This window comes from Gadus morhua, chromosome 5, assembly GCF_902167405.1.
Source record: "Gadus morhua chromosome 5, gadMor3.0, whole genome shotgun sequence".
Lineage (NCBI taxonomy): Eukaryota > Metazoa > Chordata > Actinopteri > Gadiformes > Gadidae > Gadus > Gadus morhua.
Window position 1 is genome coordinate 18,626,942 of NC_044052.1, and position 23,680 is coordinate 18,650,621.

Genomic DNA, 23,680 nt, shown 5'->3' on the forward strand with positions numbered 1-23,680 from the left:
CGTACGGTTGTCTGTCTTTATTTATACGCATACAATCTCGAATACAACCATCCCGTCTTTGGCGAGAAAATGTTTACCACCCCTTCCACTCATCACTCTCAAACCTCTAATACCTACTCATGGTTTATGACACAACGTACACAAACGTAAATCCTATGGTGTAAAACTTAACGTGACCATTAACTTAATGTGACCAAAAACAATACAAAGGACTGAAGAAAGGCAGGGGACGAACATGGCTCATAAATATTGCTTAAAGGCCCGGCCTCCCCCACAGGGTGTGGCGCGGATCAGCCTTGACGAGGCGTCCCCTGTAGTGACATCACACATGGGACGGTCCACCGGTATGCATGATGAGTAGACCACCCACCTCCCAGTGGACTGGATACAATTGCATTTATTCACCAGCGCAGACCCGGCCACTTGTGATGTCACTAAAGGGGTCAAATTAGAAAGGCCGTCACAGCTGCTGGTAAAATAGGGGCCCTTCAAAAGAAACGAAACGACACCTCACATTACCCCTGACTGATGGGTAGTCCCGTCTCGGGACAGACAGCTCATCAATTATCAGCAAATAGCAAACAAGGTCATGCATATGGATCAGGCAGAAAAAAGGCTAATTTGACCAATCAGCACCGCAGAGTGAACACAAAAGATTCACCTGCTGGTGCGTTGCTATGGAGACGGACAGAAAGACATGAAAGACAGCCCAACTCGTTGCTTTCGATCTACTTCGTGAGTCGTGATAGTTTATTAGTCGTGTTAGTGGTAGAGTCACCGTCAGCTAAACGTCTTTTAGTCTAAAATACAAAATAATACAATTAATCGTGTAGCAAACCACCACACAGGCCACTCTTTATAGACACAAAGTGGTTCAGATGCTCAGAGTACTAACGTAAAATATGATTTTTTGGATTTCTCTGACTATGTGCCTGTATATTTCCACCAGCGAGTGGTCTGAACAAGAAGGGCTTCCTGAGGACTCGAGGTTGACGCTCGAGTCCTCAGTGTGTTGCGGTGTGTGTGTGTGTGTGCTGCAGTGCGTGTTTTGTATTTTGTCTGTTACATCAGCGATTCCCTTATATGTACTACCGCCCTCCGGTGGCCCGAGAGGGTACTGCAAGCGGGCGCCAAATCAATGTCAAAATTGAACATGAATGTACAATAAAATACTGATCGATATTTTTCATGCTTTGACAGCTAATTTCATGGTATTCATCTTAAACTAGCATGATAAATGCATGATGAATGCAAGTGCTCAGCCAGATCCAGGGAAAAATTCGATAAGAACATAGAATTCAACAGGATACGCTTTTTCATGCTTTAGAAGCCACCTGCCCAGCACTGCCCTTTGATTGAACCACCACCGACGGAGGAGAATCGGACCTGGGCTGGGGGGGCTAGCCCCGAAGGAACTAAAGCGGGGCGGGGTTCTGGAAGGGGTCCTGGGGGGGGGGGGAGGGGGGTCTTGGGTGTAAGGGGTTCTGGGTGGGGTTCCTGGTGTAGGGGGTTCTGGGTGGGGTTCTGGGTGGGGTTCCTGGTGTAGGGGGTTCTGGGTGGGGTTCTGGGTGTAGGGGTCTCAGATCATGCTGGGGGCCGCGCTGTAGAGCCGCAGGTCCCCCTGGACCCGGACCAGGGTCACCTCCTCCAGACCCCCCATCCGGTGCTCGAACTCCAGCAGGTGGGTCCCGTCCACCGCCACCTTGAAGGAGTCCTCCTCCACCAGGACCTTCAGCTGGGGGCGAGAGACATAGAGACACATGTATATACTGGAGAGAGAGAGAGAGAGACCTCCTCCACCAGGACCTTCAGCTGGGGGCGAGAGACATAGAGACACATGTATATACTGTAGAGAGAGAGAGAGAGAGAGAGAGACCTCCTCCACCAGGACCTTCAGCTGGGGGTGGGGGACATATTCGGGTGAAAAAATTCGGGAGAGAAAGACAGAGACAGAGACTGAGAGACAGACAGACGGGAGTGGAGAAAGAGAGAGAAGGGGGTTGAGAGAGAGAGAGACAGCGAGAGAAAGAGCAGAGGGGACGGAGAGAGGAGGGAGTGGAGAGAGAGGAGGGAGTGGAGAGAAAGGGAGCGTAGTGGTTAGAGTGTAATTCCCAGTCCTCAGGGTCTGGGTTTGATTCTCCAGTGTCCTCAGGCTCTGGGTTTGATTCCCCAGTGTCCCCAGTGTCCTCAGGCTCTGGTTTTGATTCCCCAGTGTCCTCAGGCTCTGGGTTTGATTCCCCAGTGTCCCCAGTGTCCTCAGGCTCTGGTTTTGATTCCCCAGTGTCCACAGTGTCCTCAGGCTCTGGGTTTGATTCCCCAGTGTCCTCAGGCTCTGGGTTTGATTCCCCAGTGTCCCCAGCCCCCCCCCGTCCCCCTCTCTGAGGCCTAAAAAAAAAAAAAGTTTGGTTCCTGTTGGTTGTCAGTTGAGGTCATGTGTAGGTAGGGAATTTATTTTATTTTTTCCAGCGGCAGCGAATGATAGGTAGGTTGTTTTCATTTAAAAACGAGAAAATTCGCTCATCCTTGTACAGAATGAAGAGGTGCTGTACCAAAACGTAATTATAGAGGTGCTGTACCAAAACGTAATTACATAAAAAAAAAATATATATATATTTTTTTTAATAAAACTCATAAAAAAATTTGGGTCGCACATAAATTGACAGGGTCGGTCGGAAACCGGAACCAAACAAAATTTTTTTTTAGGCCTGAGCCCTCCGGTCCCCCTTGGGTGTGTTACCTCAAACTGGCGGCCGGGGGCGAAGGGGAAGTCCCCGTCCCGCTCCTCGGGGCCCCAGCGGCCCCCCAGGTTGGTGTTCCTCACGATGGTCTGCTCCGCCATGCGGGGGTTGAAGTGGAACACCACGTCAGAGCCCTTCATGAAGTTCACCTCGAACCTGCAGAGAGCCCAGGGTCTGAGTCCTCCACCCAACACCACCACCACCACCACAAAGCCCCTACTTGAGTGATACACCCACCACCATCACGCCAACAGAGTAATGCACCCACTAACACCACCCCAACACACCCCCACCCAAGTGATGCACCCAACAGCACCGCCACCACCGCATTTGGGTCCTCCACCCACCACCACCACCACAACGCCCCTACTTGAGTGATACACCCACCACCATCACACCCCCAACACACTCCAACCCAAGTGTACACCCCCACCACCCCATTTGAGCCCTCCACCCACCACCACCACCACCGCATCGCCCCTAGAGTGAGACTCCTAAAGGTCACGTCTGTTGGTGAGTGTGGGCTACATTAGGGATGAGTTGTGGGGTACCTGTTACCCCCGTGGATGGGCTCCCCCACGACGGTGATCAGCAGGTTGGGCATCATACCGGCGTGGAGGGGCAGGTCGTAGGGGACCATCTGGAACAGGGAGGAGAAGGAGAGGGGGGAGACGAGGGAGAGAAGGGAGGGAGGGAGAGGAATAACTCAGTTTAAAGCAGTAGAGCTGGTCCTGTAAACTATGGAGGAATTATGGAAATGTTCTAAAAAAGGTCCAATATTATACCACCAGGTGTAAGTGTGATTAGCCCATACAAGCCGTTTCGGAAATTCTGCTGACATCACTCTTCTGTAGTTCATTCTTCTGACATCACAAGTGGGCGTGTCCAGCTAGATGTATGACGGATAGATGAGCAGTTTGCTCCAGTCCACTGGGTAGGCTGGTCTATCCAGCACCCATGTAGGTGGACACGCCCACTTGTGATGTCAGAAGAGGCAGATTTCCAAAACAGCTCGTAATGGCTATTCACACTCACACCTGGTGGTATAATATGACACCTTTAAATACATAATTCCTAATGAGTATGAATACCTACAATTACATTGGCGTACCCCTTAACCTCTGAGGGACGGCCACAGTGGGAAAGGGCATTGAAGCACGTCGTCATAGAAACACATCACAAATAAAGTTGCTGTAGAAATATGTTGTAGTAGTCGAATAGCTTTAACTATTGATCTTCAGGAATGTACACACATAGTCATAGAAAGAAAACTATAAAGTTATAGTTCACCAAGTTATAAAAGGGTGTAACTATCGAGTCTTAGGGGATCACCCGGTCATGGAAATAAACCCAAATAAAAACAACTATAAATAAAGGGTTAGTTTGGTTGAAGTGAGTGTTGCACCTCTCCCACATTCCACATCACATCACAATGACCAGTGAGTCAACATCTCCTCGTGGACCTTCCTACCGCCTTACGCAAGCCACTGGCAACCGCCGATGTTATGAATAAGGACAAGCAGGCTAACTTAGAAACCATTTTATTACTTGGAAAAACAAATCATTACAAGTTAATATAAGACGACAACCTGATGTAAATCACGAGGACGGGGTAGTTGACGTTATATGTCATGATCAACAGGGAATGGGAACGAGTCATCTGTATGAAAAATATATAGTAGAGTACATGTATATATGCATATATATATATATAGATATATAGATATTTCTGCTTTGAGAAACAATGCAAAAGGCAAGACATTAGATTGCACTTTGACCCCGCCGGGGGGGGGGGGTCAAGCTGCAGCATCGCAGCCTTTTGTAAATCAACCGCTGAACCCATCAGTAGACAAGGGGGGGGCGGGGGGGGAGGCACCGCCTGGCTCCTGATTGGTCACTGACTAGCTGATTGCGGTCAGCGATACGGCGGATAAAACCTGGACTGGAACACAAGAGACACAGTGTGCATGACTACGCGTGCGGCAGCCCTCATTCATCCGCATGAGACCCCGCTGCAGCAGCGACCCACCACCGAGGGAGGGGTCGGAGCAGACGCAGCCCCCGTGGAGCCGCCTCAGCACTAAAACCAGCTGCCCCAGCCAGACGTCACCCCGTCAGCCCAAAGCACCTCCGTCACCACCACAACCGCCCACTCCAAAATCAATAGTCAATAATCAATAGTCAAGAGTCTTCCTACTCCACAACCAGCACTACAAGGAGAAGAACCACAGAACCAGTCTAGAGATTACCAAGATCAGAAGAAGAGCCCCCAGAACCAGTCTAGAGACCACCACTACAAGAAAAGAGCCCCAGAACCAGTCTAGAGACCACCAAGTTCAGAAGAAGAGCGCAGAACCAACCTAGAGACCAACAAGCTCAGAAGAAGAGCCAAGAACCAGCCTAGAGACCACTACTACAAGAAGAAGAGCCCAGAACCAACCTAGAGACCACCAAGTTCAGAAGAAGAGCCCAGAACCAGCCTAGGGTCCACCAGGTTCAGAAGAAGAGCCCAGAACCAACCTAGAGACCACAACTGCAAGAAAAGAGCCCCAGAATTGGTCTAGAGTCCACCAGGTTCAGAAGAAGAGCCCAGAACCAGTCTAGAGAGACCACCAACCGCTCTAGAGTGCCCCATTCACCAATCAACACACAACACCGCAAAGCAAGCAAGGCGCCGATACCACTGATGATATTGAACTACTTCAGACTCACCAGCATGTTGCCCGGAGAGGCCGGGCCCCCATAGGGCCCCATGGGCGCCCCGAAGGGGCCGGGGCCGGGAGGGAAGCCGCCTCCTCCGGGGGCGGGAGGGAAGCCGCCTCCTCCGGGCGACCCCCAGGTCCCCGGGGGCATGGGAGGGAAGGCCCCGCCCGGGAACCCAGGGAAGGGCCCCGGGCCGGCGGCGGGGGGGAAGGCCCCGGGGTCCCCCGGTCCGTACATCCCGTTCCCGGCTCCGGGCTGGCCCCCGGGGAAGGGCATGTTGGGGTAGGGCCCGGGAGGGGCCCCGGGGCCGGAGTGAAAGGGTCCGGACGGGTAGGGGACCGGGGCTCCGGGGAGCTGTCCCGGTGCCGCCTCGGCGGGGTACTGCCCCTGGAAAGGCCCGGGGAAGGGCCCCGGAGCTCCGGGGCCCGAAGGGAACTGGCCCGGGGCTCCGGGTCCGGAGGGATACTGTCCGGGGACGCAGGAGCCTGCCGGGTACCCCCCGGGTACCGAAGGGGGCCCGGGGTACTGGCCCGGGGCTTGGGGGCCGGTGTTGTACGGGCTACTAGGGAACTGCCCCGGGGCCCCAGGTGGGCCGCCAGGCATACCGCCGGGGCCTGTGGGCTGCGTGGGGGCCCCTGGGGCAGCGCCGGGCCAGCCGGGGTTGGCGGGGGCGGGGGCAGACGGGTTGTTGGTCCCTATGGTACTTGCCTTGCCCGGGACGTCTCCGAGGGCGTCAGACAGCTGCCATGGAAACGAAAGGAGATTACACTGCTTTAACTTTCTGCATAATAAAAAGATAACGTTCATGATATACCGTAGGAAATCAAATCGAAAGGCTAAAATGTCAATCATTGGGAATATGTGAAAAATGTATAGAAAGAAACTTTCTACTCACCGAAAAATCCATGATCTAGAACAAATAAAAAATGGAAATAAGCTTTAACCAGTTATCAAACGAGTAATAACAGCAAATAATATCTAGCTGAACACACATCACAATGTCAGAAGAACGCAAAAGTACAGAACAACGTAAGCTTCCCTGTTCCTGGTGGGTGACTCAGACCCACCATAAAGTTACTCATTATAACCCTCCGTGTCACTAGTTAGCTCAGGACAACACCTAGAACAGCGAACCTAACTTCTACCCGGACATCTACGGGTGATTCTCGAACCCCCGGGACGATTAATGCGCTGTATAGCCCATTAATTAGCCCTCAGTCGTTAGCTGCGTGGCTACAGTACAGTAAGTTGAGCATCGACTGTACCTCGCACCTCTCCAACGGGGTGACAGATCGCCTTTCGACGGGCTCGTAGTCAGGACAAAGCTAACACTTTAGGAAGTTTTGAATAGAACGGTGGGTGATCGCAGTAGCCCGATGTTTGTAGACACTGTGGCGTACAGCTTCAATGCACACACACACAAACACACACTCACACTACTACAGTAGCAGCTACCTAGCTTTCCTCCTCCTCTTCTACTTCTGGTCGGAGAGGAAGTGGACACGCCCCTTTATGGCAACGTCACAGGGGGCCACGAAAGAGTTCTTCCTAAAGTATGCTGTTGTAAAATTATAATAATAATGAAATGTTGGAGTATTCCTACTTAGGGTCCGAGGTCATATATATATATTTATGTTTTTATATATAATCATTTATTAAAATTGGCGTCGATACAGACATTTTATTTATGGCCATCTGAATTTCCCGGCAACCCCTTTTTTATATTATGTTTAGAATCAACCACAGAAATGTGTGTTGACTGTATCAGATTATTATAGTAAAATGTTGAAAAGTGTCGGCTTCTAAATATGAATCTGTCGGAAATTACTATCCGTTACATTTCGCAAGCAAAAAAACAAAAAAACACAAAAAAAGGAAAAACTACTTTTGTTTATCATTATATCAGTTAAATGCTGAGTAAAGAACATAATACAAAGTAGCACTGGCTGTCAATCCAACGCATGTTGTTATTTTACGACGCCTGTTTTCGGAGCAGGAGTTGAAGAGGATTGGTCGAACCAGTCACAAGATATTTCATCTCGGTTTGGGGAAGTAAAAAAAACAACACATTCAAAGCTTCGTCCCCGAGCATCTGCAGTCTGGTCCGCGTCTGCTCTGTCAACATGGTGAGTTTTAGAGCACAACAGCCAACGAATCGACTCGTTTTGCCATGCATCTGCCCTCCCTGCCGTTACCTTTAATTAATTGATGCCCTAATAATGAGCAGTGAGAAAGTAGGCTCCCGCCTCTGCTAGCGGTAGCATGCTAGCCGTGGGGACATCCTGTACGGGTGGAGATCTGCTCACACACGTCTTGGTATGAGGACTTTAGCATGGAGCTAGCGTCCGTATCCAGATCCAATGGTCCTGCGGTGGTTTCTGTGTGCTGTCATCTTCGGCTCGTAGACATATGCTTATAATGCCATTAGTTGGATAGTTGCTTGTTGGTTATTTTGCTGGGTTTCTGGGCGTTCGGAATTCGTTTCCTGTCAGAAACTGTCCACAAAGCATATTTGCATACATGACTTTACTCGTACCACCGCTGTAGTTTGCGATTGGTTTCCTAGTAAAAGCACTGTAGCTAACAGAATATGTTGTCGTTCTGCGAAGATCGTAACTCCTAATGTTGCTAGCAATCTTTTCAGGACAGGAAGACAATGGGTTCGGTGGAGTGGCTGTTGTGCCCATAAACACAGGAAATATGTGCAGCATGCTGAAACATCTGCTTGCTGCACATATTTCCTGTAAAAATAAATATCTCATTTTTTTGTTTTATTAGGGCCAAAACGTGTATTACATAAGCATGTATATAGTGTAAGTCAAATGAGTTAGTCTGGACTTATCCTCTGATCTTAACCCAGCAGGACGTCTACTGAAGTCTCCCAGAATTGATTAACAGAACCCTCAAAGCTTAACTGAATGACAACATATTTGGCCTACATCATGCAATGTGGGTCAATGTGAACACGCATAGGACTACTATCTGTGTTGCCATCATTTGACTTCTCCAGTCAACAAGGTCCATAATAATCATCCACTCAACAGAGAGGTGTGTGTGTGTGTGTGTGTGTGTGTGTGTGTGTGTGTGTGTGTGTGTGTGTGTGTGTGTGTGTGTGTGTGTGTGTGTGTGTGTGTGCAGACCATTCACGTCTTACCCTTTTTTTGTTCTCAGAGTGAATCCCTAGTAGTGTGTGATGTAGACGAAGCTCTCGTCGAGAAGCTGAAGGCATTCCGGTTCCGCAAGGCCACCAACAATGCAGCCATCATCAGTAAGCATGTTTTAACCTCATCGTACGCAGATCGACCCTTGTCCTGAATGAAATGGTCACTGATATTTCTTGGCTCGCTTAATGGTTTCACTTAAAGGCATATATTATTAGTTTCACATCACATGTGTTTAGTTCTGCCAATCGCAAACAGTTTCTGGATGTGGCAATAACTCGAGGACAACAGCTATACACCCAGAATACTGTTGACCTGCGTTGCACCCACAGGAACTGAGAGCTTCTTATTTAACCACTTCTCTTTTCTGTTTCCCCCCTCAGTGAAGATCGATAAAGAAAAGCAGCTGGTGGTTCTGGAAGAGGAATACGAGGCAAGTGGTTGGAAAAATAAATAAAATAATCCTTGTTGCTATTGTAATATTATTAACCTTCTGTCTGATCATCTTCCCCTTCAGGACATTACTGTGGATGACCTGAGGGATGAACTGCCTGAGCGACAGCCCAGATATCCTTTGCTTTACCCTGGTGTTTAAATAGAAGATGCATGGGGGTATGGTATTGTTATGTTGTCCTGATGTGATGTAGCATCGGCATTGGTTTTGTCTCGTTAAAGCGAGGCCTTGGCCACCTTTTTAACTGCTTACAAATGTTTCTAAAGCCCCTTTCACACATAGTTCCCGGTAAATGACTGGGACAACCTTTCAAGCACCGCAGGTCTGTTTCCACTATCCCCACATGCAGCTATGTTCTGGAACATTTCAGTTTGGTGCGCTCTCACACATGGAGTGCATGTGGGAAAAGTGCTTTACATATCCAGCAATCAAACGGTGAGCAACGGCTGTACCTGTAAGGGGCAGTCCAGTGGACAGCAGGTCACCCCTCATGACCTGGCCTGCCTCCCTCTGGGCTGAGCCCTGTACGAGGGCAAGGGGTCTTCCTTAACCTAGCCGGTACGTTCCTGGTCTACAGCTACCAGCTTCACCATGACGACGGGCGCGTCTCCTACCCGCTATGCTTCATCTTCTCCAGTCCCTGCGGTGAGACCCTCCCCCCCCCCCCCACCCCCTCTCCTTAATCTCTTTGTAGTCATCATCGTCATCTTCATCATCATCATCAATGATGTCTCATGACTGAGTGCTAAGGGAGAGGGGGGGGGAAAGTGAAAGAAAAAAATGTAATTTCAAGGACTTTAAATCTGTAAACATCTACAGGTGTAGAGTGTTGGTCGTAGCGATCTTATACTGTTGTTGTGAGAGATTGCCTGCAAAGCGACAATATTTCTGTTGTCACAACATTTTTTTTGTGTCTATTTTCAGACTGCAAACCAGAGCAGCAGATGATGTATGCAGGAAGCAAGAACAAGCTGGTGAAGACTCTGAACCTCACCAAGGTAGAGCAGCACTCAACACCCGTTCCTCTCCTCCACTCCGTCCATCTGCTCCACACCATTCCTCTCCGCGTTGCTCATCGTCTGATCTCTGTCCCCGACCTGCTCCTTAATGACCTGTTTCTGAGATAACTGTCTAACCCCTACCAGCTCCTTAATGACCTGTAATCTGAGTTTACTGTCTCCAACTCCTACCTATTCCGTGATGGCCGGTATCTGACTTCACTTTGGATGAAAACATCTATCAAATGATGCCAATTCTGCATGATGATAAATGATGAACGGCTGGCAATGAACAACTACAATTTTTGTTCTGTTCCGTCCGGCAAACTATTTATGATAACCAGTGGTCGCCATAGCGACTCAGCAATGTGCAAATGGTTAAGCGGTGGAAGAACGAGCAGTAGTGAAAACTCTGCCTGCCTGTCTGTCTGATGGTCTGCCCGTCTGTCTGACGGTCTGCCTGCCTGTCTGACGGACTACCTGTCTGCCTGTCTGTGTGACGGTCTGCCTGATGATCTGTCTGTCTGACGGTCTGCCCGTCTGTCTGACAGACTACCTACCTGTCTGTCTGTCTGACTGTCTGCCTGATGATCTGCCTGCCTGTCTGTCTGCCTGCCTGTCTCTGTCTGACGGTCTACCTGTCTGACGGTCTACCCGTCTGTCTGTCTGTCTGTCTGACGGTCTCCCTTTCTGACGGTCTACCTGTCTGTCTGCAGGTGTTCGAGGTGAGGACCACTGAGGAGCTGACCGAGGAGTGGCTGAAGGAAAAGCTTGGGCTCTTCTCTTAAGGTCGCCGTGGTAACGGAGGAATGGAGACCGCACAACCCGAGTCAAGTCCTTTTTTAATTTTTCTTCTTCTTTAAAGAAGTGGGGTGCCATGTTTGCCCCGATGCTCGTTGTAGCCCCCCCTCCCCCCTAACCACACAGAACACCGTAGGATAGGACAATCAATATCTTTCACAGTCACGCGGTTCATAAAATGGTCTCGATTACGAAACACCACACCAGTGGGAGAAGGTGCATAAAAAACAAAACTATTTCTGGAGATGCTATTTCATGCAGACCTGCTTTCTATTGTCCTTCTCATCTAATGTTTCCCTTGTGCCAGTGCAGTGCAGTCTGTCATGAAACCACGCTCCTGGATCATCTCTGTAGGCCTTAGAACTCTCCCGGATAAGGCTAGAGGCTTTGAACTAGACATCGACTTATCTTAAATAAGTCCTGAACTAGCTGTCTCTTAAGTTGAACCCATTTTTTATTCACAATGTTTTAGTTATAATTGGATTAGTAATGGCTTCTCTGGATTATTGAAAAAGAGAATATACTTCATATAGTTTGAATTGATTTAGGTTGCTTCCTTCTGACACGGTTGAACAATCATTGCTACAATCAGAGATGGAGGCTTTAGGTCCGTGGATGTAGAATGCATCGAGTTCATCCGTTTACAAGTAGCTCACCTGAGGCATAACGACAACAAACAAAAAGGAAAGAGGGATTATACATATATTATACATGTATACTAATAAATCAATGTAATGCTGCACACAATGGAGCAGTACTATTCAAAGTACACACGCATAATGTGTATAAATATATATATATGAACAGCCTTGTCATATTGTAGATTCTGACTGGTGCATGCTGAATATGGTGTTATTTACTATGATTGGACGGCGAGGAATGACCTTTTAGGCCTACCATTGACCTGTCTAAATCTCGGTGAACTGTCTATTCCATTTCTACTGAATCATTCCTGAAATGGCGTCCGTACCATTTGAACAGCAGGACAGCCTTTTCCGTCAAATACAGGGTCTACTCTTAAACTACCTTTGTACACCTGTCATAGTGGATGATTATGGGCCTTATCCAACCGGCAGCCAACTTGGTTCTAAACTATAGCTGGGTGGCGCATTAAGTTCCCTCCACATAGATACCATTTAGAGCCAAGATGGCCACATAGATACCATTTGACCCATAGCTAGTTTTTGTTGTTTTAAATTAATATTGTGGTGATCCAAACATCACGTTTTTGTACTTGGATTACATTGTGCTTGGATTACATTGTACTTGGATTACATTGTGCCTGTCCCAGCCTTGAGGTCAGTTTACCGAACAGCGATATTCCTTTTTAGATTGGGAAATCAAACGCAAGCCTTTCTTTCAACTTGTGCACAAAGAGCTTAAGAGTGTCAGATCACAGAGGCGTTGCGTACCCCCTGGGCCCCACCTGTTCTCGGCCTGTTTGTAGGCAACAGACTAAAATGGATTTAGTGGAGATTTACACAATAAGTGTGGCATCATGCTGTAACCCCCCCCCCCCCCACACAAACTTGCTGTTGCTTATTTTTAATCCGTTTTTTTTTTCATATTTTGTATTGATGAGAATCAGGAGGCCACACTGAGGAAACAGAAACAGTATTTTCTGTAACAAGAATTTGGGGAAAAAAAATATAAAAGGTTTTTATATCATGTTGGATCCTTTTCTGATTTATTTTATTCATTAAATGCATTCGTTTTTGTTTTATAATTTGCATTGGTTAATCTCCAATGGTCAAGGAGTTTTTTGTAAATCACTGTCAAGATCTCAACAGAAAGTAGAGGAGCTGAAAGCTCTTAATCCATGAGATTGGGATCGTTGCTCTCTGTAAATCGTTGTTAATTTCTAATCTGAAATTAAGATCGACACCTTTCACAATCCGGAAGCCTCCTTAAACAAAATGCCAAAAAGTTTTTTTAAATAAGATATTGATTTGATTGAAGCGAGGCTGCTTAATGATGAACTATTGAATATGTGCAATGTTTCAAACGAACCAATACAAAAACGAGAATTCCTTGATGGTGAGCGTGGTAAACTACTGTACATGGCTTCGTTTCCATACATGTATGGTGTTTGAACGACAAGGGGGTGAGGCCATGCATTTGGTTTGATCCTGTGGATATACATATTTTTCCAACTAATCTAGTATATGTAGTAAACCGTACAATAAATGTACTTTGCATTGATGTCGGGCTTTTTTTCATACTCAGACGAATCGTCGACTTTTCCAAGATTCCCCACCTGAAACATAGCTGCCTCTTTGCATCAGTGTAACTTGTGAAATATTATTAAATATTCATAATTTGTACGATGTCCAATATTCACCCAATAAAATAGTGATGTATAAATGTCTGCGTTTCTCGTCTTTTCTTCCCCCCACATTATACCAACGATGAGAAACTGAATAACTAAACAGCAATTACAGGGTGACAGATTTTTGTCGTTCTGCAGGTTCTACAGCGAAATCTCGCGATAGCTGTGATCAGAACCACTTGTGTGACGACATAGTGGTGACAGATCTCAAATCTGTAGCTACGGCTACGTCCCAAGACCGAGCGGTAGGAGAAAATGGCGTTCACATTCGCGGCCTTTTGTTATATGCTGGCTCTATTGCTCACGGCAGCACTTATCTTCTTCGCGATTTGGCACGTAAGTATCAATGTTTGTTCATCACCGTCGTGCGTCTTGTCCAACGCCACCGAGCCGATATCGCGGGCTAACGTTTACATAAGGACGGGCTTTGTGATGCGTGGTTCGCAATCCACTGTGGGTTCGCCGCCGGTCGGCTCTACGCAGATCCTCTTTTTCATTTTATGGCCGAGATCCCCCCTCAGGTCCCGGGTTTCGGGTCCATAATGACAATGTGTCCCCGGGAACGGGTCCGATCTAGAATGAATGGCCCCCTGTCGCAAGCTAACGGTAGAACCTAGAAAACAGCCTGTCACACACAGTTGTTAACCAGCCATACATATCGCGTCCATCTGATCGGCCATTTCTGTATACATGCGTAATGAGGGCTGTTAACCGGGCTGTTGTATTAACCTGTTATAACGATCTGGACGCTAGCTGGAGCTAGACATGCTAGCCGGCTAACGCCGCTTAACCTCTTGACGGAGTTAATCTCGTGACGTCATGGCTCAGTGATTTCTACTGACTGTAGCTCTGATGTGGTATTACTGTTTACACTGAGCGCATGAAGATTAATACCAAGAACCCTTGACACACACACACACACACACACACACACACACACACACACACACACACACACACACACACACACACACACACACACACACACACACACACACACACACACACACACACACACACACACACACACACACACACACTTTTGTAAACGGAAATCGTAGTAATATTTGCGTATATTTTGTGTAATATTATGTTACTGTCCCTTTTGCCTCTCCAGATAATCGCCTTCGATGAGCTGAAAACGGACTACAAGAACCCTATAGATCAATGTAACACTTTAAACCCGGTAAGTGACACGTCAATAGTCGGCCATCTCCCCTTGCCTCTTTCAGCGCATGCACTTCTGCTTTTGTTTAATGTTATTTCAGGATGAGTTATGCGTCTTGTAGACATTTTAACTTGATTTACCTGCACCGTTCTGCTAACTAAACTGTCTGTTGTAAACCAGGAGTGATGTTTCAGCTCTCAAACTCTAACGCATTTATTCTTTTGGTTTTCTAATCTGCTTCTTTTTTTTTATTTATCTTTTCATTTTTGTTAACGTCCAAAAGACAGTTGAAAAGGTCAAAAAGATTAAAAGAATCAAAATTGCATTGAAGGTTTGTACCAAACTTTAAAGACTGCCCGCTCAGTACAGTACAGTCTGCGGTATGTCATTCTGCACGGTAGAGTGTTTGCAACGGTTTTTTCAGTTAACCAATCGAAAAGGGACGAGACTAAATTTCATCTAAGGGCGTGTGCGTCGGTCCAAGCTTGTTAGCATGGCGGTTTTTGAGTCTTATGGGTGTAAATCCCGTGGTTCGATTTCTTTCCCCACCATTTTATTTTTACAAACATCCCGCTGCCGTATTGCCAAGTTTCAAATAGAGCCGTAGTTTACCTGGAGGTTTAATTAATCAAAGAGCCTTTTGCTGTTAACCTATAGTACAAAGGCCTATGTGCACATCAACACATTGGACAGCAGCCCCCTCTAATAAAGAATGCAATCATTTATCAACCACATTCCCCACCATGTTATGAGGACTCGAGGCACGCGCGTGTTAACTGAAAAGACTTGCAAATGCTCAAGACATGCATGATCTTGATTACAACCCCCCCCCCCTCCCCCCTGTTTGCATTTGGTGTTTTTATAGTTATTGGTAAGTTATCAATAAACTTATAAATTCAGCCCACGGAATCCATCTAGATTTACAGAAATATTTGGGGAGGTTAAGATGTTTCTTTTTTATGGTACGAACAAGTGATGAGATGGGTGCTTGCTGGACGTCAATCTTAATTCACTTTACTGAATTTACTTTAAACCCCTCCCTGTCTCGAAGGTATCTGTCGGAAGCAATTGTGATTTTAATTTGATTTAAAATGGGTGGATTTTTTTATTTTTGGGCTTCAAAGCTCCAGAAAATCACCTGGGGTTTGGGCCAGATGGCAGTGGAACACCACGACTAGCTCAGCAGTATCTCAGGGGGCCCTGATTGGTTGATGAACCTTAGAAGAAGTGGGAGGGGGCTCGCCTGTTAACCAGAATGGCCTATTTCTGTCCCATCGTGGTCAGTCATCTCAGCGGTCCGCAGGTCCTTAACATAACCCTCGGCTCAATCTGAACTTCCGCTCGATAGAGCGATCGGCTGGTCATACATTTCTGGCAACACAGTGCAGGATTCAACCACCTCCACCCCCCCCAACTCTGCACCTCATCCACCCCCCACTCACCTCTCCATCTGTGGGCGTGTGGGGCTCAGCCCCCACCTGGGCTCTACGTGCATGCATGGCTTCCATGTGGCGACTCCATCTGTCCGGGCCTGGCCTCCCCCCCCCCCCTCCCCCCTCCCAGTAGCTCCAGTAGCGGGTGTTTCCATCACTGGCATGGTCCCCCCTCTCCTCATCTTTAGAGTGTTCAGATGAGCCCTCCCTAGGGTAAAAAAAAGGGGGGATTGTTGTTGAGCGGAGCCAACACAGCCTGCAGAGCTTAGCTTCATATGTGTCTCTGTAGAGTCCTGACATTTGTACCCCCAGCAGTGATGCATGATGCTTAACATGGTGTCAGCACTGTTGGCTAGATCTGTCTGTCTCTCTCTCTCCCTCTCCTTCTGTGTCTCTCTCTCCCCCTCTGTCTCTCTCTCTCTCCTTCTGTCTCTCTCCCCTTCTGTGTCTCTCTCTCCCCCTCTCTGTCTCTCTCCCTCCTTCTGTGTCTGTCCCTCTCTCTGTCTCTCTCTCCTTCTGTGTCTCTCTCTCCCTCTCTGTCTCTCTCTCCTTCTGTCTCTCTAGATATATTTCTCTTTCTCTCTCTCTAGATCTCTTTCTCTCATGAAGCCAACTGGCTGCAATACATGACTTTCTATCCATGCCAGTACTCCACCATGTAAATGCATTTATTTCAAAACATCCATGCCGCACGGAAGGCAGCTTCAAATAGTGCAAGGACCGATGTATGTCAAGCCTCTAGCCTCTCTCCTCGCTGCGCTTTACTCGTCCTCCGTGAAGGTCACCCTGCCATTTAAAGACTTAAAATCAATGTGTTCCTCGTTATGAGTGCTAGCCTAGGGTCGTTTCTTCAACACAATCAGTGGCTGCTTAGTTTTAATTAAAAAGTTAGACCCCGCAGTTGAGTTTAACGATTGAAGACGACTTCAGCACACCAGACAGAGACAGGCACGGTCTACGAACGACCACAGCCTGCAGCGGTCTGTGCTCTCCTCTACTCAGATGTTCCGTCCCACCCCTCTGACTGTGTTTGTGTTGTGTTCGTAGCTGGTTCTGCCGGAGTACCTGATCCATGTCTTCTTCTGCGTCATGTTCTTCTGTGCGGCCGAGTGGCTCACGCTGGGCCTCAACATGCCGCTGCTGGCCTACCACGTCTGGAGGTGGGTGATGCTCCGGTATTGGCCGGTGCCGTAGCAACATCCTGTACTCTTGGGGTCAGGGTTTTTACTGCTTATTTGACTTGGATCCCAGTCTAAAGGAAAACCAATGAGAGCAGATCATTGCAATTGCATGCAAATTAACACCAGGTGGCTCTTTAAGACGCACAAAAGAACAACAATTGCACTAGACCTCTTTCACCAGAGTTGGTGTTGGTTGTTTTCAGCTAACTTAACCCCTAACCCGCTTTCCCTCTGGTTTAGCATCTACAGGTTTTATCGTGCGTCTGACGTCGTTTACCTACAAATCAGTTAGATGCTTCCATTAAACAAATATATCTACATGAAATACATAGACTATGTGATGAATATGGGACCCAAAACCTTAGTGGTAGGAGATCCATTCCGAGCTGAACCGTGTTCTTTATACTACCTAGAGCCATACTAGATCCAGAGCCTTATCCTTACCTGCCCCATGATCACACGGATCTTCACTTAAGTAGCTATGGATCAAAACCTCTGCTAAATACCTGAAATGTTGAATATTTTGCAAATAGTTTCCTACCTTCATAATCAGTTTGAAGTTCGTCCTGTAGACCAATGTACACCTTTTTAGCGCTGGTTCTGATTGGTTGTGACTGTGCTGCAGGTATATGACCCGTCCAGTGATGAGTGGGCCTGGACTGTACGACCCCACCACCATCATGAACGCCGACATCCTGGCCTACTGTCAAAAGGAGGGCTGGTGCAAGCTGGCTTTCTACCTCCTCTCCTTTTTCTACTATCTCTACGGGTATGCTCACCATTATACCGCTGTTTTGAATTTCAATGCTTTTATTTTGAAGGAGTCAGGAGTAGATAATTTTTATGAACTGATAGTCGTCTTATTTACCTCTATTGACTATGGGTACGGCACTAGGAATCTTATTAGCAGATTAATTAAAAAATATATTTTTTTCGATTTTCAAAGTAAAAGCGCGGTATCCCGTAACGTTGCATGTTGTCTCTTGGGCCTCCAGGATGATCTACGTGCTGGTGAGCTCCTAGGCCGGTCGACACCCAGAGCTGGACGGTCTGCATGTACAGTGGACACCCGAACAACGCTGACACCTTGGGGGAGGGTCCCGACCACTGGAGGGGGAGGAGCCACACACAAACACCGCCCACAGAGGACTAGAACTAACCCCAGCTCCGCCTCTGTACACGGAGCTGGGGGCCATCTTGGCAAACGTTCAGCCCTCTGTCCCACAATGCAGCGCTCCTTCTGCTAGCCCCGCCCTTTAAATTCAATGAAGGAACAAGATTATTATTTTTTAACTGTGTGGTGATTCGATGCTTCCGATTTTTTTGTTTTTTTTTACTGTTTATTGAATTTCCCTACTGTTGAACGTTTACAGTGAAGTTAATAGAGGGATTTGAGCATTTAAGGGTCACGGTCCATTATGGACCTGCCGTTCTAGAATGCTCCAAATTAGAATCCAAGCTTTATAAAATCGATATTAATTGAACCACCTCCCCCCCATGATTCGTCAGACTAAATTGATAGAAAGTGTGAACATTAATCTCTCTCCCATCCATGCTAAGCTTGTGCACTAAAGTCCAGAAACTCAACGAGACAACGAGTTGTCTCAAACCCGATCTCTTTTCAAACCAGATTGTCCCTTTATACCTCCTCGAAACCAGTGGGACACCTGATTCAACTCATGTCATCATCATCCTCATGACGCTGTCGATGTTTAGTGTTCTTTGCGATGAAACGGTCTGCTGCGACACATTCAAGGCGATCTGAGTAAAGTGAGGGACTTGATGATTTGGGAGTAAGGCTTCTCTTTAGAGGTTCTCTAGCTGGAGGTAGTCTCAGTACCCTGCCCGTCTGAGTGGTCCGCGAGATGTTTCTGCGCCGACTGCCAACGTGCCGGACTGTCGACTACCTCTCCAGTTTAGGATTCATTCAATCTCCAAATATTCCAACCTTTTGGGAGTGTGTATTTATTATTTTTGCTTTGTACTTTGTCTTGTTCTGGCGCTGCCGTCTTTGGTGCGGGCGTTCAACACTCCTGGTTCTACACTAAACGAGCACCCCGGACCGCTGATATTCACTAGCGTCTCCTCCGTCACGGCTCGTCTTTAGGAAGGGCGTGGCAGTTGAGCGCATCATTTTTATTTGAATGTTTCTCTTGGACCCCACCGTGTTACCATCTAGGAAGAACCAAGACTAGTTTTGTTTGAATCAAAATAAAAAATCGTATCCCACTACACCATTTTGTGGTCATTGGAGCCGAAGGGGTTTAAAGGAAAGACGTACGTTTAAAATGTGCGATTCCTTGACTTCTTGTATCAACGGGTTTAAGACGAAAGATCTTATGAAACCGTTCCTGGTTTTACTGTTGCGTTCCTTCAGTGAAAGTCTCCAAGCAGCCATTGAACAGTTAACGTTCTCCATCACTATGCGGCATTAATTCAGCACAATTCTAGTCTACACGTTGAGCATAATGCTAGAGAATGTGCTTAACATTAGCACTAGGGTTTTCAGGCAAAATTTATTTTTAAAAAGGACTAGTCATCGCGTCAGGAGTTGGGGGCCAGATTTTGCAACGGTTCAAAAATCTAATTTGCATCCACTTAAATTGGTACCTCAATTAATATTTAACAATGCCTTTAATAGTAGACCTTGATATTGACAAATGTCTTCACTATAAACATGGCAAAAACTAAACGTTTTATGAATTTGACATAATTGCACAGCGGGAGATATTAACCACTTCCATATTTATTTGAAAATAACCAAATTCCATTCCCCACATATTCAAGGAGTTCCATATTTAAGAGTATCCATTTAAAGTGCAAACATCTGAGTACCACGCAAACACACACACATCCATCGAAGATGGAGAAGCTAAAGCTCGCTATTATTTAGCCTGTTGATGCTAGGCTGTGGCTCTTCCGGGGTACGGTGCGCTCCAGAGTTCTCACCGGGAAACGGACCGCTCCACCGTGTTCTCTCGGCCCTGCTGGAACGCCGCCTGCTTTTCCCGAAACTCATGGAGGAAGTTGTATTGCTGTGTGAAGAAAAATACAAAAATCATTATTACTAAAAAATAATTCAAAAACTAGGGGAAAATGCTGACACATCCAACTGCCCTTGAGCCAGAGCAGGGATTCGTCCTATGGAACATTTACAAGCTGAAGACCTGCCGATCTGAGAAGATTCCCGTTAACACGGGACGCAACGTGTGAGTGCGGTGTACATTACACCTTCACTTGTAACCCTAGACGACGCCTCAGTCATGGGATCATGCCAACCTGTGTTATTGAGCAGTTGTGCAAGTCTTACATTTGTCACATCCACAGAAAGCCTTTAGAGGAGATAAGATGCGTTTCTATTTCATGGCCTCTTACTAACATTAACTACAGATACCGGCAAAACCCATTTGTCTCGGCACCATGCACTGCAGCTACGGACGCTTTGGTTTGTCGAGGCCTCACCTTGACCGTCTGGATGGCTCCTCCCCCTCTCAGCTCCCGGAGGATCTCGATGGCTTTATTTGCCGTCATGGTAACGGACAGCTGGAGCAGGAGACAGGCGGCAACTGGACGGGGAGTACGGACACAGGATTACACTCTCACCCTCACTCTCACACTCACATTCACTCTCACTTTCTCACTCACTCTCACTCTTCAAATAAATATATTCTTACTTAATCCGGAGCGCCCCAACCCTCCGTAACAGCTGAAAATAAGAAACACAGGAGTGAGCTTCTATACGTTTTGAGAGTGAGAAGCTCACTCAGACCAGAGACAATTAGGAGCTAGACGTAATCGTAGGTCACCACTAGAGCTGGAGGGGACGGCCAGGTCAAGCACAACACCCAACAGCAGGTACATTGCGAAAAAGACTAAATAGAAGTCAACAGTAAAAGCATAACTTTTAAAGTCCTAGTACTCCTACAGTTCTGCTATTACTTGAAAGCCGCTCCGATATCGACGGTATGCTTCAACCGTTCCGTGCTTCTGTTACGATGACGGCAATGTATAGTCAGTCATTGTCGAAATTTTTTTCTTCTAGATTTACATTTATACATTTTTCATTAATATTCTATAAATATGACAATACATTTGTTTTCTTGTCAAGCATAAGCATCCATGTTTTCCGACTTGGTAGCTCGAACGCACTTGGGTCGGAGATGATGCGTTCCACATTCCGACTTTCAACGTCCGACCGTTAACGAACGTAGCCTAACGCAGCTCGCCCACTGCATCCGTCCGTCAACGGACGACGGAAGGCGTGTCTGACGGACGGGGGAGTGTTTGCCGACGGAGCCACGATCTGATTGGCTGAAGGATCCGTTGCAGACAGAAAAGTTAATAATTTCGCAACTTCTGAACGCAAGAGACGGAGCCGCCGGAACGGACGGACCCACAATGCATTTCGGGATCGCCCCATGGTGTATATTTGAGGTTCAACCGTGTTTATCTCTGGTTCTATAGTGTGCATTTAATGGAAGTAGACGTTCACACCAGAGTGGTTCCAATACCGATCCCGGTATCGGAACCACTCTGGTGTGAACGCCTACCGGTTCCTCCGACGTTCACACCAGAGTGGTTCCGATACCGGTACCAGTGGTGGAACCACTGGGGGGTGACCCGTCTCCCACGCCCTTCAGACTCACTGGATCACGGTGCGGCGCTGGTCCTCCAGGCTGCTCTGGAGCTCCTCAAGGATCTGCCCACACTGCTCCAGCTCGGGGGCGCCCCCGTCGGGGAAGGGCAGGTGGTGCACCCGAAAGCCCTGCCGGCGGTAGGCCTCCAGCAGGGAGGGCACCCGGTACATGTTCAACTCGCCGCGGGTGCAGAACACGAACACGTCCTGCACGCCCTGGTTCTGCAGCTCGTCTGGGCGCCCCGGGAGAGGGGGAGGGAGGGAGGGAGGGAGTCAGACATGATCGCCATGGAGACGGATCGACACCAAAACAAACACCACGCATGCTGTTTAAAAAGGAAGCTGAACTGCTGTGTGTCCATGTACTAGTGCCGACCAACGGTGCAACAGTTTGAAGTTCAGCCGGGATCTACTCCGGCTCCATCGTCAAGATCACTGAACTGGTGAAAATGATTCTTTAACCAGGCTGAAGTACCAAACCTCAGGCCTCTCCTCTCCTCATGACGGAGGGAAGGTCACACAACGATCGAACAAAGCTCTGCTATTCAGGGGAAAGCTTTGGAGTCTGGTTTTGGTGAGCTTTGCTTTGTCTGATGATCAAACTGCACATTGGTGGGACCCGCAAACAAACGCTACGTGTTGTTAGACAAGTTTAGGACAGACTGGGGTTGGTTGTTATATCCCTGGGAAAGGCTTTGCAGGGATTGCTGAGAACGATGCAGTGGTTATGAGGGCCTCAGTTCTATCATGTGCATTTAGGTTATGTTCTGTGAATATGTTTTTGGTTATTTGGTGTATATTTGAGGTAAAATGCTGTTTATTTCTGGTTCTATAGTGTGCATTTAATGGAGCTTTGGCAGGAGCTTAATTGTTGTGGCGGTCATGAAAAGTGTGCGTGTTGATGCAAGAGCCCACCATCACAACCTCAGCTTACTGTCACCTGTTCAACAAACCCCGCCCACAACGGTCACCTGTTCAACAAACCCCGCCCGCCACGGTCACCTTACCAACATCTCTCTGGAGATTTCTTCGATTCTCTTTGAATTTACAGCCTAGAGAAAGGAAAGAAAAACACATTGGTGTCAGACATCAGACTTGAAGTAAAATGGATTTAATAGAGTTGACTCTTTCAATGTTATGGAATACTTTACCGGGCAGTGCGCATATACCGAGGAACTGTGCTGATTCAACTACAGACAGCGGTAACCTTAGTGAGGAGGAACAAGAATCACTTCAGTTTGTAACGCATAGTTTCTGAAGGGTGGGGGTTGCTAGTTAGCTTAACATGACAAGCAATTCAGCAATTAATTGGACACACACACACACACGGTTTACCATGAGATGTGGAAAGGTGTCAGCTGCTCTTCAGAGACCTCCTCTTCATCAGAAGAGTCGAACTCACTCGTCCTCATGACGTTAGACTTTAATTGTGACACAAATACGAATACAATTACCGGATGAGGTAACGTAATTGTAACTGTTTGATGGTGTGTGTGTGTGTGTGTGTGTGTGTGTGTGTGTGTGTGTGTGTGTGTGTGTGTGTGTGTGTGTGTGATCAAAACAACTGGAAGCATATAGCCTATCCATTTGGTCGAATAAATCGTATTTCACTGCATTTCCTCGACATAACTCTCCAATATTACGAAAGGAGAGCATCCCATCAGACACCGACTAACCAAGATATCCTGATGAAGGTAAATTTACCTATCGGAGGCTAACCCGATACACACACACACACACACACACACACACACACACACACGCATGCTCCGTGGCTAAGCTAACGTCACCTTGCAATAGCGCAACACACCGGGTCTAAGCCAAATAGTCTGGCAACCGAAATGTCGATACGATCAACTGAATATGTATCATCGATGTAAAAGAGTAGGATGGAAACATACAATCGTTATTTCTCACCAATCATGCAATCGAGTCAGCAGTTTTGACAGCTGGGAGTGCTTCGTTTTTAAAAAATCCTTGGAGGAAGCTCCAAGCCAATCACAGCGAGGCGCTGTGGCTGGCCACGCCCCCAGAGATGCGCTCCAGTATAATGTCCGCAGAAATAACTTTGGCCCTTA

General features: G+C 47.3%; 4 protein-coding genes across 10 annotated transcripts; 2 read left to right on the plus strand and 2 right to left on the minus strand.

Annotated features, from left to right (window-relative positions):
* Positions 1-2: 2 nt before the first annotated feature.
* lgals3a (lectin, galactoside binding soluble 3a) lies at positions 3-8,731 on the minus strand. 5 transcript variants are annotated; one of them, XM_030356881.1, is made up of 7 exons: positions 8,596-8,731; positions 7,637-7,936; positions 6,337-6,351; positions 5,451-6,182; positions 3,290-3,378; positions 2,738-2,894; positions 3-1,735 (listed from the first exon to the last, which is right to left on the minus strand). In XM_030356881.1, the coding sequence occupies exons 3-7, from the start codon at positions 6,346-6,348 to the stop codon at positions 1,580-1,582; spliced, it is 1,146 nt and encodes a 381-aa protein (XP_030212741.1). In that variant the 5' UTR covers positions 6,349-6,351; positions 7,637-7,936; positions 8,596-8,731; the 3' UTR covers positions 3-1,579. The 5 variants fall into 5 exon arrangements, with proteins under 5 accessions (XP_030212741.1, XP_030212743.1, XP_030212742.1 ...); XM_030356883.1 differs by lacking the exons at positions 7,637-7,936; positions 8,596-8,731 and adding an exon at positions 6,897-6,966; XM_030356882.1 differs by lacking the exons at positions 7,637-7,936; positions 8,596-8,731 and adding an exon at positions 6,877-6,959.
* Positions 7,397-13,221, plus strand: gmfb (glia maturation factor, beta). Its single transcript, XM_030356907.1, has 7 exons — positions 7,397-7,567; positions 8,613-8,709; positions 8,986-9,035; positions 9,120-9,169; positions 9,619-9,701; positions 9,981-10,054; positions 10,771-13,221. Exons 1-7 carry the CDS (start codon positions 7,565-7,567, stop codon positions 10,840-10,842), a joined length of 429 nt encoding a protein of 142 aa, XP_030212767.1. The 5' UTR covers positions 7,397-7,564; the 3' UTR covers positions 10,843-13,221.
* Positions 13,222-13,345: 124 nt separating this feature from the next.
* On the plus strand, positions 13,346-19,198 carry cnih1 (cornichon family member 1). Its single transcript, XM_030356906.1, has 5 exons — positions 13,346-13,520; positions 14,302-14,370; positions 16,833-16,945; positions 17,592-17,735; positions 17,962-19,198. The coding sequence occupies exons 1-5, from the start codon at positions 13,440-13,442 to the stop codon at positions 17,987-17,989; spliced, it is 435 nt and encodes a 144-aa protein (XP_030212766.1). The 5' UTR covers positions 13,346-13,439; the 3' UTR covers positions 17,990-19,198.
* Positions 19,199-19,691: 493 nt separating this feature from the next.
* On the minus strand, positions 19,692-23,631 carry cdkn3 (cyclin dependent kinase inhibitor 3). 3 transcript variants are annotated; one of them, XM_030356901.1, is made up of 8 exons: positions 23,520-23,631; positions 22,938-23,023; positions 22,754-22,809; positions 22,610-22,654; positions 21,613-21,835; positions 20,641-20,672; positions 20,429-20,532; positions 19,692-20,001 (listed from the first exon to the last, which is right to left on the minus strand). In XM_030356901.1, exons 2-8 carry the CDS (start codon positions 23,012-23,014, stop codon positions 19,912-19,914), a joined length of 627 nt encoding a protein of 208 aa, XP_030212761.1. In that variant the 5' UTR covers positions 23,015-23,023; positions 23,520-23,631; the 3' UTR covers positions 19,692-19,911. The 3 variants fall into 3 exon arrangements, with proteins under 3 accessions (XP_030212761.1, XP_030212762.1, XP_030212763.1); XM_030356902.1 differs by having other exon boundaries at positions 23,504-23,608; XM_030356903.1 differs by lacking the exon at positions 23,520-23,631 and adding an exon at positions 23,393-23,493.
* Positions 23,632-23,680: the final 49 nt, after the last annotated feature.